Source organism: Typopeltis vanoorti, chromosome 20 (assembly GCF_054136105.1).
Source record: "Typopeltis vanoorti isolate ZY-2024b chromosome 20, IOZ_Tvanoo_1.0, whole genome shotgun sequence".
NCBI classification, from domain to species: domain Eukaryota; kingdom Metazoa; phylum Arthropoda; class Arachnida; order Uropygi; family Thelyphonidae; genus Typopeltis; species Typopeltis vanoorti.
Window position 1 is genome coordinate 70,145,567 of NC_143568.1, and position 17,547 is coordinate 70,163,113.

The 17,547-nt window shown below is 35.6% G+C and overlaps 1 protein-coding gene across 6 annotated transcripts in view; it reads right to left on the bottom strand.

Moving 5' to 3' along the window:
* Positions 1–343: 343 nt before the first annotated feature.
* LOC150095552 (uncharacterized) overlaps positions 344–17,547 on the bottom strand; it is a 486,687-nt gene continuing 469,483 nt past the window's right edge. For all 6 annotated transcript variants that reach the window (XM_090410226.1, XM_090410229.1, XM_090410228.1 and 3 more), the window contains one exon: positions 344–566. In XM_090410226.1, coding sequence (XP_090266352.1) covers positions 451–566 — 116 coding nt within the window. In that variant the 3' untranslated portion in view covers positions 344–450. The remainder of the gene's footprint in view (positions 567–17,547) is intronic.

Consider the following 17,547-nt stretch of genomic DNA (forward strand, 5'->3'; position numbering starts at 1 on the left):
GTGCTAAAAGTATCAAACATGTAACTTTTTTTTTTCAAGCTACAGCAGGCATCTAGAAGCCTAGAAATTCTCATGTTAAGCAGTGAGATTCACTTGGCCAACCAAGTGCTATAGGCTAACAACCACATTACCCATAAGACTGAAACTGAGTTTTTCAAAAGAGTTCACTGAAAATATGGAATTAGTTTATCTCTGCTTATTTTGCATTTCATAAATAAATACAATGAAATGAGGAAAATCACACACACAAAACCTCCAGCCTCAGCTGCAAGTCTGCTGTATCATAGTTGCTGATTTCTAAATGTCATGGTTTTGTTTCATGCAATTTTTACAACAATGGCCATGATCTATAACAATCTTAGATATTTATTATGTCATGGACATGTTCTCATATAAATTTACCAACAATATTAGATTATGAAGAAATACTAAACAAAAATAATTAAAAATTTAACAAGACTGTATATTGTGCTGTAGCATAATCCCTTTCATGTTTTCTGTTAGTGATTTATAAAATGACAAGGTAGCTTCAGAATTCTCCAAGTTTTTTATTCTGTAGCAATTACCTAAAAAAATAGTAAAATAAAATTAATAATAATGTATACTACATTAAATACTTCCATACTACAGTAAGATTATTCATGGTAATCATGTGACACTAGAGCCAGGGTTATTGAAAAATATGGTTAATCCAAATTATGTTTTATTGGATTAAATACATAAAAAAAACCTATGAAAACATAAGATAAATATTCTTGTAGTATGTAAATACAAAACTTAACATTTTTAAACTTATTTAGACAGAAAGTGTTCGATTTTTGTTTGTTTTCTTTATAGCATTATTTTTCTTATATGTCCATGAATGATGCAATGTTACTTAAAATATGCACTAATGATTTCTGTTATATTACGAATCCATTTGAATAGAGTATTTAATAAAACGAAATTTGCATGTACTACAGAGAACCAGGGTAAATCTGACCCCACTGATAATTCTAATCTGATCCTGTGGCTTCCTTTCTTTGAGAGGGTTGCAGCTAATTACTAGGGAGATAGTGATGCAAGGTGGTTTCCCGTTGCCTTCCTTGCCATATTTTTATGACTGTAGCCTGTGTGTTCACAGGTCCGGTTTGCCTGCTTGCGGGATGAAAAACCCCAGATAAACTGGCAGAAAAAACCCTGTGGCCATGCCCAAGACCGGCTAACTTGGCTATGGCAGATCCTTAAGCCCCTCATGTCGTCAATGGGAATCGAACCTAGGACACTCCTTCCCCAGGCATATGGTTGCGAAGCGCAAAGCCACTTGGTTAACAGCACCGACCACTGATAATTAAGACCTTGATAATTGGTGTTTTACTCTATTTATAATAATTATAGCAAACATTTAGAGATAAAAAGCATTTATTCAAGAAATAAATACAAAACTTGGTTACTAAATATTATCATTATTTTCTCGTTTAACCCTGAAACTAGGCTACTTGTATAATGCTAGGTATTATGGGAAGGGGCACTACACAGAACAGTTTTTACCTTAATAAAGGTTGAAAATTTACACGCACTGTTTAGTGGCTAACATACAGAACTGTTTACTGTGGAATCCTCACATGGGGAAGAGGATCTGGGTTCCTACAGTGAAGTGAATTTCACTTGCAATGAATGTGAAAAAGGAGAGGGTGAGGAAGGATGAAAATTAGAGCCTTTTCTTCAAAAGACCAAAAATTGTAGTAACCACTTTAGTCCCTCCAATAAGCAAGATAGTGGTGTTTCTCCAAGGTGATGAAAGTCAACTACCATCTAGAGTTGTAGATGGCAGCTGATATTTCCTCCAACTAAGGATGATATGTCTTTGCAGTGGCAATACTTGATATGCCACAGCTCCATTTGTGGAAATATATTGCATTGCAAGAAGATGAGGTGATTGGCTAGTAGAGCCCATAATACATTGCTTGGAAAGAAGTTAATGGGCACTCCATGGCAAGGTGCGTGCCATGTAATGAATCATGTGTTTGTAGCCAGTATAAATTGTAGGAAGATGATGCTCCCAAGTCAGTGCAATTGTGTCTAGGTGAAATTGCTGTGAGAAGGGAACTGATAAGAGTTTGAAAGAGGTATTGTGACATGATGCCATGTTGCAGGCCTACCTGTTCATCAAATTGTTGACATTCAATCTAGATGAACAATCAGTGATACCATACTGAGAAAGAAGTGCAGGGAGTCAACTATAAGTGCTACCTGCAGTGGATGACCCACCACACTCGCCAAATGTGATACAGGATGCTATGAAGGATAATATGTAAAAACTACCATTTGTTGGTTGATATGCTGAATGCAGAGTTCCAAGCATCAACTGGAACATGAATTGGTATAAAAACATATAGAACTCAGACTCACAACATAGGTTTCCATGGTAGGACCACAATATGCAAACCCCCCACATTACCTGAAACAACGTACAGCATTGTCTTCAATGGTGCAAAGAGCGTGTACAGTGGGACATGGAAACTTTGTTATAGAGAGGAAGCATGCTACATCCTCTACCAAGCTGATTGACCAGTGTGGGTGTGACAGATACCTGGTAAACATTTCTTACCATTGTATAACCAAACTATGAAATTTGGAAATTGTGGAAACCCCATAGGATTGCTGTAGCCATTGCAGTGAAAGGAGGTCCTACATCTTATTAAGGTGGGTGCCATGGCTGTTTGTTCCTTACACTGTGGTGTCCATTGAGCTCTTTAGTAGTCTGTATAAGTGACTATTTTAAGGTATGACTTGTATTCAGTGTCACTGACAGAAATTTATACTTTGGAATTTTTTTTTTTTTTCTGGATAGCTAAATGTTCTGGAAGATAAAATTAAACTGTTCTTTGACCACTTTTGGGCATTCGTTTCTAATGGCACTTTTCTCTTTTTGTCTATCAGTTATAAAGAGTTGAAAAGATTTCTCCATGTAATTTGGAAATGTGGTAATAGTGATGAGCTCCATTCTGCACTGACTTACTGTTAGGCTACACTATGTAGATATGTTTTCCCCATTTGGTCACACAGCTGAGATGCTCTTAACACCTTTCTAATGCATCTAAGCAATCCCAGGATTAAATTCATTTTAGAAAAAGAAAACAACAGCAGTCTCTCCCTCCTAAATACCTTGATTACAAGCCAACCTGATGGATGCCTTGGCATTCTCGGTTTACAGAAAACCCACCCACCCACACACACAGTTCATATGGGTACATACATTAACCAACAGTCAGACCATTGAATTTGATCACAATTAAATCTTTTTAGGCATTGGCTATAATACACTCCCAACCAAATGAAAAATCTTCTCCCTTTCCAAAACACAGACTACACCATCCCCCCATATATCTTGGGCATGTATGAAAAACTAGCAAAAATCCTAAAAAAAAAAAAAAAAAAAATACATCCTTACAGCTACTTATAGACCACATAAAATGGCATTCCGTATCCGTTCTCCTGCCCCCCCCCCCAAATGCCAACCTCAGTTCCCAGACCTATCTGGAGTTTATCAGCTACCTAGCTGTTGTAAGCTGTACTATGGCCAAAAAAGGGCAAGGCAGCCAACATTACTCACCAAGCACAAGGATACACTGGAAAAAAGCTACCTTACTCCACTGTAGCAAATACAAACACATGAGAGACTACTCCAGAAATCTACCTTAGCTTCAAAAACTATCCAAACCTCAACAAGTTTGGGTGCATGAAACAGCCTCAAATTTGGGAAACACCAATCATCAGAACCTTCAGCCAAGAACATCCATCTAGCCTTTCTCGGAGGCATCATTTAGGACTTTGGACCTTTGGTTCATCAGTTTCCCTTATTCAATGTAGCATCTGCATGCACATATCAGTCTGCATATTTTTCACTGATGATAATTTAACTCTCTCAAAATATCAGAAATATTAATTAAATTATTCAAAGTAATATCCTTAATTAGTAACACACACTGCTTGGAAAGAAGTCAATGGATACCATAGCGTAAGGAACAAATGGCCATGGTGCCCATCTTAATAAGATGTAGGACCTCCTTTTGTGATAACTGCAGTAATCGTATGGGGCATACTTTCTAAAACTGTACAATAGCAATCAATGGGAATTTTGGACTATTCTAACTGTAGGCATGTAATGAGGACTGCTGTGGGATGGATATCACTTGACCTCAGTGCTAAAGATTCATCCCATAGATGTTCAATAGGGTTGAGATCAGGGCTCTGTGGAGGTCAGGCAAGTGTGGTGATGTTCATATCCACAAACCATGCTGTTATAGTAGCAGCCTTATATCACGGTGCATTGAGGCTATCACCAAATCCAAAACTGATAAACCTCATGTTACTTCCATCACATGCTGCTTTAGATAGCTAGCAATCAGTACTCTCCATGTTCCCTGGCCTATAATAGTATCCTATTAGATATACTATTCTATTGATCTCAACTTCACACCTACTATTTTCCACTTCCACTCCTGAAGGACACAATTCCTCTGCTATCATTAAAGTAATACCCCCCCCCCCCCTTTCATCGTCCAATCTTTTTGGAATATTCTATATTCTATCATTTCTAGTCCTGACAGTATGTCATACTCAGTCAACCAAGTTTTACTTATACTAATTATCTTTGTATATACTGATTCAAATGCTACCAACTCAGCCCTCCCCCTTTTTTTTGTGATACTCTGTACATTAATATACAAGCACAATTCTCCAATCTTTAAGGCCATCTCACCTTCACCAGCCTTCACCCACACATTCAATTTACCATGGAAAAAGAAAATATTGGTAGTTTACCATAGTTGGACATCCTTCTTACTCACACAGCTCCCATTATTTTGTCAGCCAGTGTTTATCGAAAATCCACCTTTACTGGCAGACACACTCATTAAAAGTATGCTCATCACGAGTCTCAAAAAATTGGTGTTACCAAGTCTTTAATTAATAGAGCATATAATGTATGTTCCTCTCCTTCAAGCTTAAAAGAACTTCGCACTATCAAAACTTTAATGGAATCATCAAATCCAGCAGATAACTGACTCCTATGTTTCAACATTTAAGGATTCTTCAACAGAGCACAGGGTTCCAATCCCTTATATTTCTTGTATCTCTCAACCTATTGGTAGAATTTTGAAGAAGTATCACCTAATTACACATATTTTTCTATCAACATAATTTCTCATCTATTACCATCTACAAAAGACAAAACTGTTACCTCTATCTTTAGCTGTTGTTTACCAGATTCTTTGTGAATGTAATTTGGCATACTTTGGACAGAGGCTATTTTGTGGAAAAAAGAGTCAGTGAACAATGAACATGAGTATTACACTGAATATCTAAACCTTCAATGTTTGGTCTCACACAGCATAGTATTGATACTAAACACAGTATCCAGTGAGATGAAGCTCAACTTCTCCATTGAAGCAATTTTAAATATGAATGCCTTTTCAAAGAAAGTTGTGAAGCCTTTTTACATCAGCCTAACCTAAAACAGAATGATTGTCTTTCTCTCCCAAAAGTTTGGGAGATTCTCATTTTAAGTAAACATCAAAAATAGTTTTAATATTATTTATTAATATTAATTTCTAGCTTGCAGCAACTGTTTTAATTTGTAAACCAATTGCTCTATGTACCTTGTATTCCCATTCTTGGATTTGCTTGTTTCTACACACTTATGATGTAATGTTATTTTCAGTATGAAATATCTGTACTTTCATCAAAGTTAATTACTGTGGTTATCGTGTAATTTGTTTATACTTATACCACAGGTTTGCTTGCTTGGCTAATTTCTTCTCATAATCTGATTTTGCTTTCTTTACTATGCTGGTCATCTTTCTTATCTGACCTTGTACTGTTCATGAGCTAGCTCATGAACAGTATAGTACCTATTTCTTTATGTATACTCTACACAATATTTTCTTTTTTTGCAGCCCATGCTTAATGATACTACTTACCTATTTAACTCCTACTCGATTTACCCTCCTGACCTTTGGTATACAGTGTGATATTTCTTCCTCCAGATATCCCTTGACTATTCCCCCCATGCATGGTGAACATCATTCTCTTGCTATTCTTTATGCCATGGTACTGCCTCCTTTTTTTTTTTTTTTTATGCTGGGTCCATATACAGGAGGTTGGCTGGTCAACCTATAGTACGTTAGTATACTGCATATGGGTGATGGGTTATGAAAGGAGAAACTTGTTTACATTTGATTTGAACGCCTGTATATTGTATTCCTTGGGAAATACGTCAGGGGAAAGACTGTTCCACAGTACTGCAGTAGCAAGGATGAATGAGGAGGAGAAGAAACTTGTTCTGTGGGTTTCGAGGTGTACTGTAAAAGTATGTTGGGCAGCAGCTGTATGTGTTCCAATGGGCTTGGTACAGGGTGGGGGAATTATTGATGCTGTTTCAGATGAACCTTTCCCATAAAAGTATTTATAGAATAGTGCATCATAATCACCTGCCTATGGTCTCACATATACCCTTTCTTAACTGGAATTTCCATGTTTTTCTACCTCTCAGGTCAAGACCACATGATCACTTTCTCCAGCTGGAAGCAATGTAGGTACCTTACTTATGGATAGGTCTTCTGACCCTATAACAAGATCCAACATTCTCATACCCTGAATCCTCTCCGTTTCTGCTTCAAGTAATTATCTCTTAGTAAATGCATAAATTCTATTTCCTTCTACCATGTGATCTTTCCTCCTTCCAATCCATGTGTGTGAAGTTAAAATTCCCCATAATAATTACTCAGCTCATACTAATCTGCTGATACATGTCTTCTATATCATCCCTGGCATCCACTAGCCTATAGCAGCAACCAATTTTATATTCTGTCCTATTGGCCTCGTTCTCACACCAGACTGACTCAAAAAGAACTGCCCTCTGCCCAACTGACTACTACTATTGTTGGCTGCAATCATCGGCACCCCCCCCCCTATCCTCTCTACTCTATCCTCCATGAAAATACTAAATCCATCACATTCCATCCATGTAAATAAGCCATCTGCTGTTAGTCAAGTCTCACTTATGCCTATAACTTTTCCCTATTATTCCTGATGCTTCTAGCATTAGTATATGGAAACTGTGCATCCCTTTAGGCAACAACACCTTTACATTCTGAATTGACTGTCTTATTCAATATTGTTGCCTAAGAGACTAGATTCTGCATTTTTTGTTCATTCACACACTCACTCACTTCATGGGTGCTTTCGCACACTCATTTGCACTGGTCCTAATTGCTTTAGTTTACCTGACTTTGCACTTTCACACTCTCAGTGAATAAATCTCTCTCCTGACATTTAAATCTGAATCCATTAAGTACAGTCCACAGCATTGAACAAATCTTTATGTCCATCAAACTCAGGCCATATGTCTACAAACTCTACATCATTCCTTCTGCACAACCTGATTCCTCAGCTATCATCACTCTCCTTCTCCTTTCACCTCCATTGGAGAATGTCAGCAGACTCACAAACTTCATCCTATTATAGTCAGGTGTTAATTATACAGTATTGAAGCAAATGTGTTAACTGCTTATATATTAGTGTTTTTATCTGTCTGTGAAGAAAAATTTCATTCATTTTATAAATGATACAAGACTATTTATTATTATTACTACTATTATTAATACCATTTTTTGCTACATTTTTGCTTCCAGACACTTATAATATATCTTAAATCACTTTCATGGAAAAATGCAATAATTTCTTCTCTGTCAATTTGTAAACAAATGATGAAAACGTCATAAAAGTATCATAAAAACCTGAATAAAATAAAAACTTCTACACGTATAAATTCATTACTATGGTTTGAAATTCTGATGCTCTGAAACATTGTTGGATGGAATTGATAGGGCAAGAATTGATATAAAGAAATATTCTGGTAACATGAATACTTTTTTTTTTTTCAAGTTTCTGAGCTTTACTATCCACTGTTACCTGTTAAATTCTGCATATTCCATCAGTGGATAAGAGGTAAGCTAATTACAGCAATATTCTGCATATTATCTATTTTAGGTTACCATGTTGCAATTAACTGGTTACTTTACAGTATGAGCGAGTGCTCTTCAAAGATAAAATGATGTGTGCATATTCTATACTCTCAATGGCTGTATTCCATTATGACAAAAAAAATCAGTGATAATCAACAAAACAGGTATTTGTAATGATCAGTATTCCATAATAGATGTGATAAGTAAGGTAAACACACATATGTATATAAAATATATAAAACTATTCATGGCATAAAACAGAATTGGCATTACATAAATAAAACTGACAATTACATCAATATGCTTCTTCTGATTTTTACTCATCATGTAGAAATTCTCAATCATAATCAGATGAGTGCTTTTTCAATTCCTGTATATAAATGCATAACAAATGCATCTAACCCTGCATACAAGAACTTATCCAGCCCATATCTCAGCATTACTGTGTATTGGCTGGGGTTAGAAGACAAAGAACCTATTATATATTTATAACAGCTGACATGCATACATAAAAATAGCATTAATTTAATTCCAACATATTTCATCCTATGTTACAAGGACATCAGGAGAGAAGATCAGTTAACATGCAAAACATGAATCACAAGGCACAAATCACATAGCATGTACTTATTTGCTCATGTCTCGTCATGCCTAAGTTCAGGAAAATGCACTATTAGAGTTCAAATGGAAACAAAGGGTAGTTTATGTAATTCAAATACAAGCTTATATAGCCTATTCATAATTTAAAAAAAATAAACAAACATAAAAATTATGAACAGTTAATCTTGATTACTTCTCAAAACAAAAAAAACTTTTGAAAAATGAACACTAGAGAAAAGAGTTCATTTGATGAAAAGGATGAATGGAGATGTATAAAAGAGATAAGGTACATTTAAATGGATTTGGAAATTCCAAGTAAACATTTTGGTTGTTCTCAAGATATATATTCACTTTGGAAGATGTGTTACTGAAAATATTGTAGAAATTATTTTGTGCTAATTTCCAAAGCTTGTGTTAAATAATTATTTAAAAAAAAATGCTATCAAGCAACATTTATTGAAATAAATATGGTTCAAACTTTTTTCCCCTTGCACTATTCCAATTTATGGAAATATATCATTATTTTTATAGATTTAGATACATTATTGTTGTAAACTAAGATTTCTGCTTTTGTGAACATAAATTATGTTAAATTGCATTACATTCTTATTTTTAGGCTAATTTTTAAAATATCACAAATTTATATTCACTAGTATTTCAAATGAACTCACAGTTGAAAACTGAAACAGATTATTGTTATTTGTAGAGTGCTCATTTCACTAATAGTAATTCTGTTTCTTAACCATTGCAAAATATACAGTGAAATTATCAAAGACATTAATTTAAATTTTATGTTCATTTAGAAATATTCCAATCACAATGCCCCCCCCCATTGTTCACAGTAACTGAATTATTATTATTATATTATAAAACCTCCATGGAGACAAAAGACTCATCATGGGAGGTCTCACTGTTACACACAGTTTATCATACAGCACCTTAAATATATTCACTGTCTCTGCACTCACCACATTCTCAAACAATGCATTCTGATCACTCACCACTCTTCATGCCCTTGCTCACACTTTCTTTATACAGCTTCCAGGAATGACCTCTTATTCTCTCCCTATTTTCACCCATTCTATGCAAAACTTTCCCAATATTAATCTGCTAATAACCTCTTAACAGTTTATGTCTTGATCATATCCCCTCTTTTATCCACCAATTTCTGCAAATTGCACTTTCTCAATCTGTCTTCATACTCAACATTCCATAAACCACCTTAGTAAATCATCTCTTGAGCTTTTCATACATTTTCATCTTTGTAAAAATCAGGTGACCAAATCTGTGTACAGTAATCGATATGTGGCCTAATCAAAGCCATATACAGGGGAACTATAACATCCTTACTTCTTTTACAATTTCGGCAACATGTCCCAGAAATTTTAGGTACTTGTCCACAATCACTCCAAGATCTCTCATCTCATCTACCTCTTCCAAGATATTTCCACCAATTACGTACTCTACATCCCATCTCTGCTTCCCAAATTTCAAAACCTTACACTTCGCAACATTGAATTGATACACCTACTCATTTACCCATTCAGACAGTGTATTCAAGTCCTTTTGCAAAGCCACAGCATCTACTCTACTTCTGATAGCTCTAGCCAACTTTGTATCATCTGCAAACAACTGCACATTATCATTCAGACCTCTCCCAATATCATTTACATACAAATTAAACAGCAACAGACCCTTAGGATAGACCACAAGCAACCATCCTCTTCTGGACTATTGCTCCTTCATAGACAACTCACTGATACCTATCAGACAGCCAATCTCCAATCCAATGAACTGATCTACTGTTCAGCGCCATCTGTTCCATTTAAATTACCAGCTTGTCATGTGGCAATTTATCAAAAGCCTTTGCAAAATCTAAATATACCACTGTGTATGCAACACCCTTATCCAATGCATTTGTCACTTTATTATAAAAAAACAAGCAGATTGCTAAAACACGATCTTCCTTTAACAAATCAATGCTGTCCACCAAACAGTATTTTTCTGTTGTCAACCAAATTCTGAATCTTGCTCCTAACCAACCTTTCTAACACTTTAACCAAAACTCCAGACACACCACCTAGCTTATAATTCAAAGCTCTAGTCTTATCACCTCTCTTATGAATTAGGACAATTTTACCCTCTTTCCACTCTGTTGGAACTTGGGCCAGTGCAAGACTAATGCTAAAAAGATATGTAAATGCTGTTTGCTAACTCTCCGAAACATTCCCTCAAAATGTGGTGAAATAGCACCAAGTCCTACAGCCTTATTAACATCAAGTTTATTCAATTCCTCATATGCCTCCAGCTCATTTATAATTCCTCCTCCTTGCCCAGTGCATTAAGTTCTGCATGATGTCACATTCACAAGAATAAATTGCTCATTAAATACTCAACTATATCCTCCACAGCAGTTATCATTCTTCTATTTTCATCAATCAATGCTATCCTTCCATAATCATTTCTATGTTCTACTGGCCACATATTGAAAAAATTCTCTAGGATATTTTTTGCCACATTAGCTAACTGCAGCTCATACTGCACTTTTGCTACCCTTATCAAGCAAGTCACCTTTCTCGCCTACTCTTTGTACTTCTCATGCAACTGGTTGTTATAACCACTCATTTTGTTCTTCTTCCAATAATACCTTCTTCAAGATTACATACCTTATCCTTTCTATTTTCTTCTAATTTCGTATTTCTTACTTTTTTGCAGTATATATTTCATACTCGAGTATCTGAAATTTATAACTTCATTTTACCCATCAAGAAATGAAATGAAATAATTATTTTCTCATCTATATTCATACTATTTCTTTGCAATTTTATTATGACAACAATTACCTTGTTTTCTTTCTGGGTTCCCAGTATTCAGTTCTTTAAGAAATAGCGATCAGCTCAATTTTTACAAATAGATTACCTGTTATTGTCTGGACTTAAAAGTCATTTTTATGTCATGAAAGTTAGAGATGAAGGTTAATGTTATTTTCTGTTCTTAAAGTAGGAAGAAAGCTGAAGACATTAAATAATTTTTGTCCACTTCTGTTTAAGCAGAATCTTAATTTTTTTTCTTTGCATATGCCATAACAACATTATTTTTTACTTTGTATTTTATAGTAAAAAATATTATTATTGCTACTTTGAAAATTTTTCATCTGTGGCTATGAAATAAAAGACCAAGTTTTTGCTATCAACAGACTGCATTCTTATTTAGAATGCAGTCTGTTGATAGCAATAATTGAAAGTTGAGTCAATTATAATAAAAATGATATAATAATAGGCACATTTCAAAAATGTTTGTGATGGTGTTGGGGGGGGGTAAGAGTTTAGCTATCAAAGGATAAATACAATTTTAATTCTATTACAAAAATTTTAAAATTGCAATTTCATTTTTGACATATTTTGAATAGATATTTCATACATATCCTATACATATTTTGAATGATTAACTATAGTGAAAGTATCTCTTCAAAACGTCTGCATAATATCTAAACTAGCAGCAATATGTTTATTTATTTATTATTATTATTTTTTTTATGTTGAGCCCATACACGAGAGGTTGGATGATCAACTTATAGTACATTAGTACTGTGTACGGGTAGTGGGTTGGATAAGGAGATATTTGTTTGCATTTGATTTAAAAGACCGTATATTGTATTCCTTGGGAAATATGACAGGAGGGAAGACTATTCCACAATATAACAGTTGCAGGAATGAAGGATGAGGAAAAGAAACCTGTTCTTTGCCTGCATTGTGAAAGGATGTTGAGCAGCACTAGCATATGTTCCAACGAGTTTAGTATTAAGTGGGGGAATTATTGATGCTATTTCAGATGAACATTTTCCATGGAAATATTTGTAGAATACACATATTGCAGAGACTAATCATCTGCACAAAAGTGGAAGGGAGTGAGTTGGTAAGAGATGGGTCATTAATAAGTCTAATTGCTCTCCTCTGTATTGTGTCAAGAGTTTTGAGGAAGCTTTTTGGGACCCCATCCCATATGTGAGAGCAGTATTCAATAGCTGGGTGGATTTATGATTTGTATAAGGTTAACAGCTGTTCAGCGGTGAAGTAATGTCTTGAGCAAAAGAGAAATCCTAGTTTTTTAGAAGCTGAGGATGCAATAGTTGTGAATGTGTTTATGCTAGAAAAGGCTTGATGTCAGGGTAATTCCAAGAAGAGAAATCTCAAATTGTCTGGAAATTTGGGAGTTGTTAAAAATAACACTGGAAGAAAATGGTTCTTTTTTTTATGAGAAATATGATAATACTGGGTTTTATTAGCATTGAAATTGACTAGGTTATCTGAACCCTACTGGAGGATGGCTTGGAGATTAGAATTAAGGGCAGTGGTGGTTGATATTCTGTAGGTTGAGGTAAGTTGTGTAGAGTAAGGTTTATCAAATGAAAGAGAGGAGTTCAATGTGCTGTCATCTGCAAAACTACGTATTGGTTTGGAGGTCAGCTGAAGTAGGTCACTGATATATAGCAGGAAGAGGGTTGGCAAGGATAAGGAACCATCCACCACCACACACAGTGTGCATCCAGACAGAAAGCTGGCAATCCAACTACAGAAGTTTTGAGACAGACCAAACAATGGCAGCTTGCTTAGTAAGCTCTTGTGCCAGACCCGATCAAATGCCTTGGAGATATCAAGTGCAACCACTTGAGAATTGCCAAACTTCTCTATGGCATTTGTCCAGGGATGGGTAACATATGTGAGAAGATCCCCTGTTGATCAGCAGCAACGGAATCCATACTGGCAGTCATTTATTAGGGGGTTACCTAATATTGATGATCCTTTCCATTACCTTAAACAGGACTGAGGTGAGCAAGATAGGGCAGTAGTTGGATGGCAGTGACTTGTCGCCCTTCTTGGGAATGGGTTGAATATAGGCTAATTTCCAGGCTGTGGGATAGATACCAGTGGAGCAAGACAGTATATACAAGCAACAAAGGATAGGAGTCAGTTCTGGTGCACAAACTTTCAGGACAATTGGAGAAATGCCATCAGGGCAAGAAGACTTTTTTTTTTTTGTCTAATTTGAACAGTATTTTTCTGATCTCTTTCTGGCAAAAGGATATAGTGGGCATTGTATGTTGGGCTTATGGAATGGTTGGGGTACATTTACTATTGTCAATTATGCATACATTGGAAGCAAAGTGTGAGGCCAGAAGATTGACTTTTTCTGTAGGTGATGATGCCATCTGACAGAGCCATCTGGGTATGATAGGGTGGGAACAGTGTTGGGCAGAAGTTATGACCAATTGCTTTTGGCGATTGGAGTGCCATCATGAAGTGTGCATGCTCGTCGAGGAGTTTGATGGGCGATTGACAACTGACAGAGAGCACTCAGTATCAAAGTAACGGAAACAACAAGAGCGTTTGGTATCAGAGAATGGAGGATAAACGAGAGAGCTAATGGAAGTTTAAGAATGCAGGCCGGCAAAAAATTCTGTTCTTAGGAAATTCATTTTTTTATGTGACAGTCGGGGGCATATTAATAAAAGATTCCAAAAAAGGAATCGCAGAATTGTGAGCCTTTAAAGTGGAGGACTTAAGGCTGTCAATAAGTATTTGTAAATAAAAGAAAAGATTGCAATTAAGTTCTATAGGAATGTTCGAGGAAACGCTGATTGAAAATTTCATCTGTTTTAAGAAGGCCGGATCTATCTCTTATTTCTACTGGAATAGGAGACGGAATTTAGCAATTTAGATAAAGCAGTAGAAGAAACTTTTTTGCTGGTACAAAAATTGAACTACATGAGGTAAGAGTACCTATACTTCAGTAAATTCAGAATATCTTACTTCAGAGTTAGGAGGAATAATGTGTACTACATGAGGGTGATGAGAAATGATCCTATGAAAAATAAGAGAATCTTATATCTTCGGAAAAAGGGCCTAAACAAAAAAATTATGAACATTTTGTTATTGTGTAAACAAGGTTAAGTTTAGTTAGACGTGATTAAGTATATGTTGAACAAACCAGTAATAGAATTAGTCAGAGAATGGGTGATTTCTAAAGTGTAAGTTTATCTTAAAAGGCGTTGGATACAGTTAATTTTGTAGTTAGTTGTGTAATTTTTATTTGAAGTGTATATATTGTTTTTGTTTTATTAAATGTGTATATTTTGTGTTTGGTCTTGAGTCAATGATTTTTCGGATTCTGAAAGAAATAGTAAAAAGTAATTGCAACAATCAGAATTGAATCCTTGTGCATATAAATAAAAACACTTGGAAATAGAAATAATCGTTATAGAGAAAATCTCATAAATAAATGAGGATAGATAATAAATAAAATAACTAAAAAATCTCATTATAACAATGTCTTCTTTTAGTGTTTTTACATTTTTTCCTTTGGAAAGTTCAAAATAACAGCACTGATTTTTTTTTTTTTTTTTTTTGGCCTCCTCCATTGAGTCATGTACCATTGATGCAATTAGGTGGCAGAGTTCATTCGTGGGCAAGGGTGAACTAGCGTTGCGACACTAATCATCAGTTAGTTTGTGCTTGGCTCCAGTGCTCGTATTTTGGAGGAAAAGGTTTCATTCATAGCAATGATTGCTTTTTGAGGTTTTCAATTCATTTGCATAAATTCAGGAGCTGTTTAACAGAAGGGAGGCACAGCAAACAGAAAAAGGGCTGGTTGAGGTTGATAAATATCTTGTGTGCTGATTCATCTATTTTTGCAAAGGAAGCATGTAGCCAGTGGCAACAGAACTTGCACATTATATAATTTTTTTTTTTTTAATCGCTGATATCAATTTTACGGCTGCAGCACTTTGTGGGTTTGTCATCAATTTACAGTGCTGCGCTGGTGTGAGACATCAGGTGCTTGTTCATCATTGGCTTTTGTTGCTGCCATCTTAGCTTCATATGGTAGGCATAGCGGGCATTTATATGTGGCTGATTTTTAAATCAAAAGATAACTGATTTAATGCACTATAAGTACTTACAGGTTGTGCAGAAGTAATCGGCTCTGTAGTACCTGCTCTAAAGCTTTTATTGTTATTATTATTGTTCCGGGCAACTCCAAGGAGTCGACAGACTCATCGAGGCAGGCACTAACATCATGTCAAGAACAACTATTCAACATTCACACAGTATCTATCATACCTTGCCTTGAACTCATTCACAGTCGTAGCACCCACAGCAGACTCTGGAAGCTTATTCCACTCATTCACTACTCTCCAAGTAAAAAACCTAGCTCTAACACCCTTGTCAACCACGCTCTTGCCCAGCTTCCATTCATGGCCCCTAGTCCTCCCACCACCAGTCATATTTTCAAAAATATTTTCTGGATCAATCCCATAGAAACCCTTCAGCAATTTGAATGCCTCAATCATATCACCCCTCCTTCGCCTATCGACCAATTTCTGCAACCCACAAATCTTCAACCTATTCTCACAAGGTTCACCCCACAGACCTGCCATCATCTTGGTCACTCGTCTCTGGATCCTCTCCACTTCCTCCCCATCACGAAGAAACCCTGGCGCCCATAACTGGGCACAGCAGTCCAGATGGTGTCCTATCAAGGCTCGATACAGAGGAACAACAACTTGTTTGTCTCTGCATGTTAAAGTATTTTTCAGAAGCCAAGTGATTTGGTGAGCTGTTTTAGTCACTTTTGCAATGTGCCCTCCAAACTTCAATTCCCTATCCACTAACACTCCCAAATCCCTGGCCTCATCAATCTCCTGGCATACAGTTCCACCAATGCGATATACTGCTGCTATTCTTTTCACCCCAAAGTGCATAACCTTACACTTTGGCACATTAAATTGACATCCATTTTTCCTAGCCCAGTCCTCCAAACTATCCAAATCATCCTGTAAAATTTTGACATCATGTGCACTCATAATTGCTCTACCCAACTTTGTATCATCAGCAAACAAATGAACAGTTCCTCTCAGATCCTTTCCTATATTTAATGTTTAAATTTATGTTAAATTAATGTTTAATTTGAATGAAATATACTTGCAGAAACGATAAAATGGGGAGCAAAAGTTTGGAGTAGCTTATTAACAGAAGCTTCCTGGTGGAACTGTGAATGTACATAACAATTTACTTCATAATCATTAATTTCGATTGTAATGAGTAATTCTGGGAAACCAAGAAAGTTGAAGCACAGAGAACTGTACATTACATTACAAAAATTATAAATTACTTGATATGATTCAAGATTTTTATATATAGTTCTCTATAAAGCAAAATCATAAAAGTGCGAACCTTCATGCAATCTGTCAAGTATTCTTCAAACAGATTATGAATAAAAAATAAAGAAAACTTAATTTGGAACATATGGGGCTGCATTTTTTAAAAAACTTTGGGTTTTCATTGATTTATAAAATAATTGTTTCACAAAAGTAATTATCTTGAATCAAGTTCTTGGAGAATAAAATGTATTGTCGACTAAGCTATTAAAAATGCAATTAGCACAAAAAATTGATAATGACACTGGTTTTCTACGGTGATACAATATTTAAGTGAAGAAAGTATGAAAGAATCTCTTATTTTGCACTGGCATTAAATACATAATTATACAATGAAAGAGGTAGAAAAAAATAAAAAGTAAGTATTTAGTCTAATATAACTAAGATTCCAGTTACTGCTGAGCATATGAAAGGAACTGCATTTCATGCTATAGGTAACTGAATGTGAGGTAATCTGATTAAGTGTTCCCCTCAGTGTGAAGGATTATCGCACCTTGTGATAGAGATGACAGTGGGCTTGCACTTCTTATACAGGTTTTGCATATATATACATCTTGGCTGGTAGGGAGGTTAAGGTATTCTATCCTTGTGTACGTAACATAATGCAGAACTTGACAGCATTGGGAAGGAGAGAAAGAGCCACTGATGGTGAGTGAGCAGGAGATATATGAGGAATTAAGTAAATAAACATAATGTCAATAAAGCCATGGGACTTGATGGTAT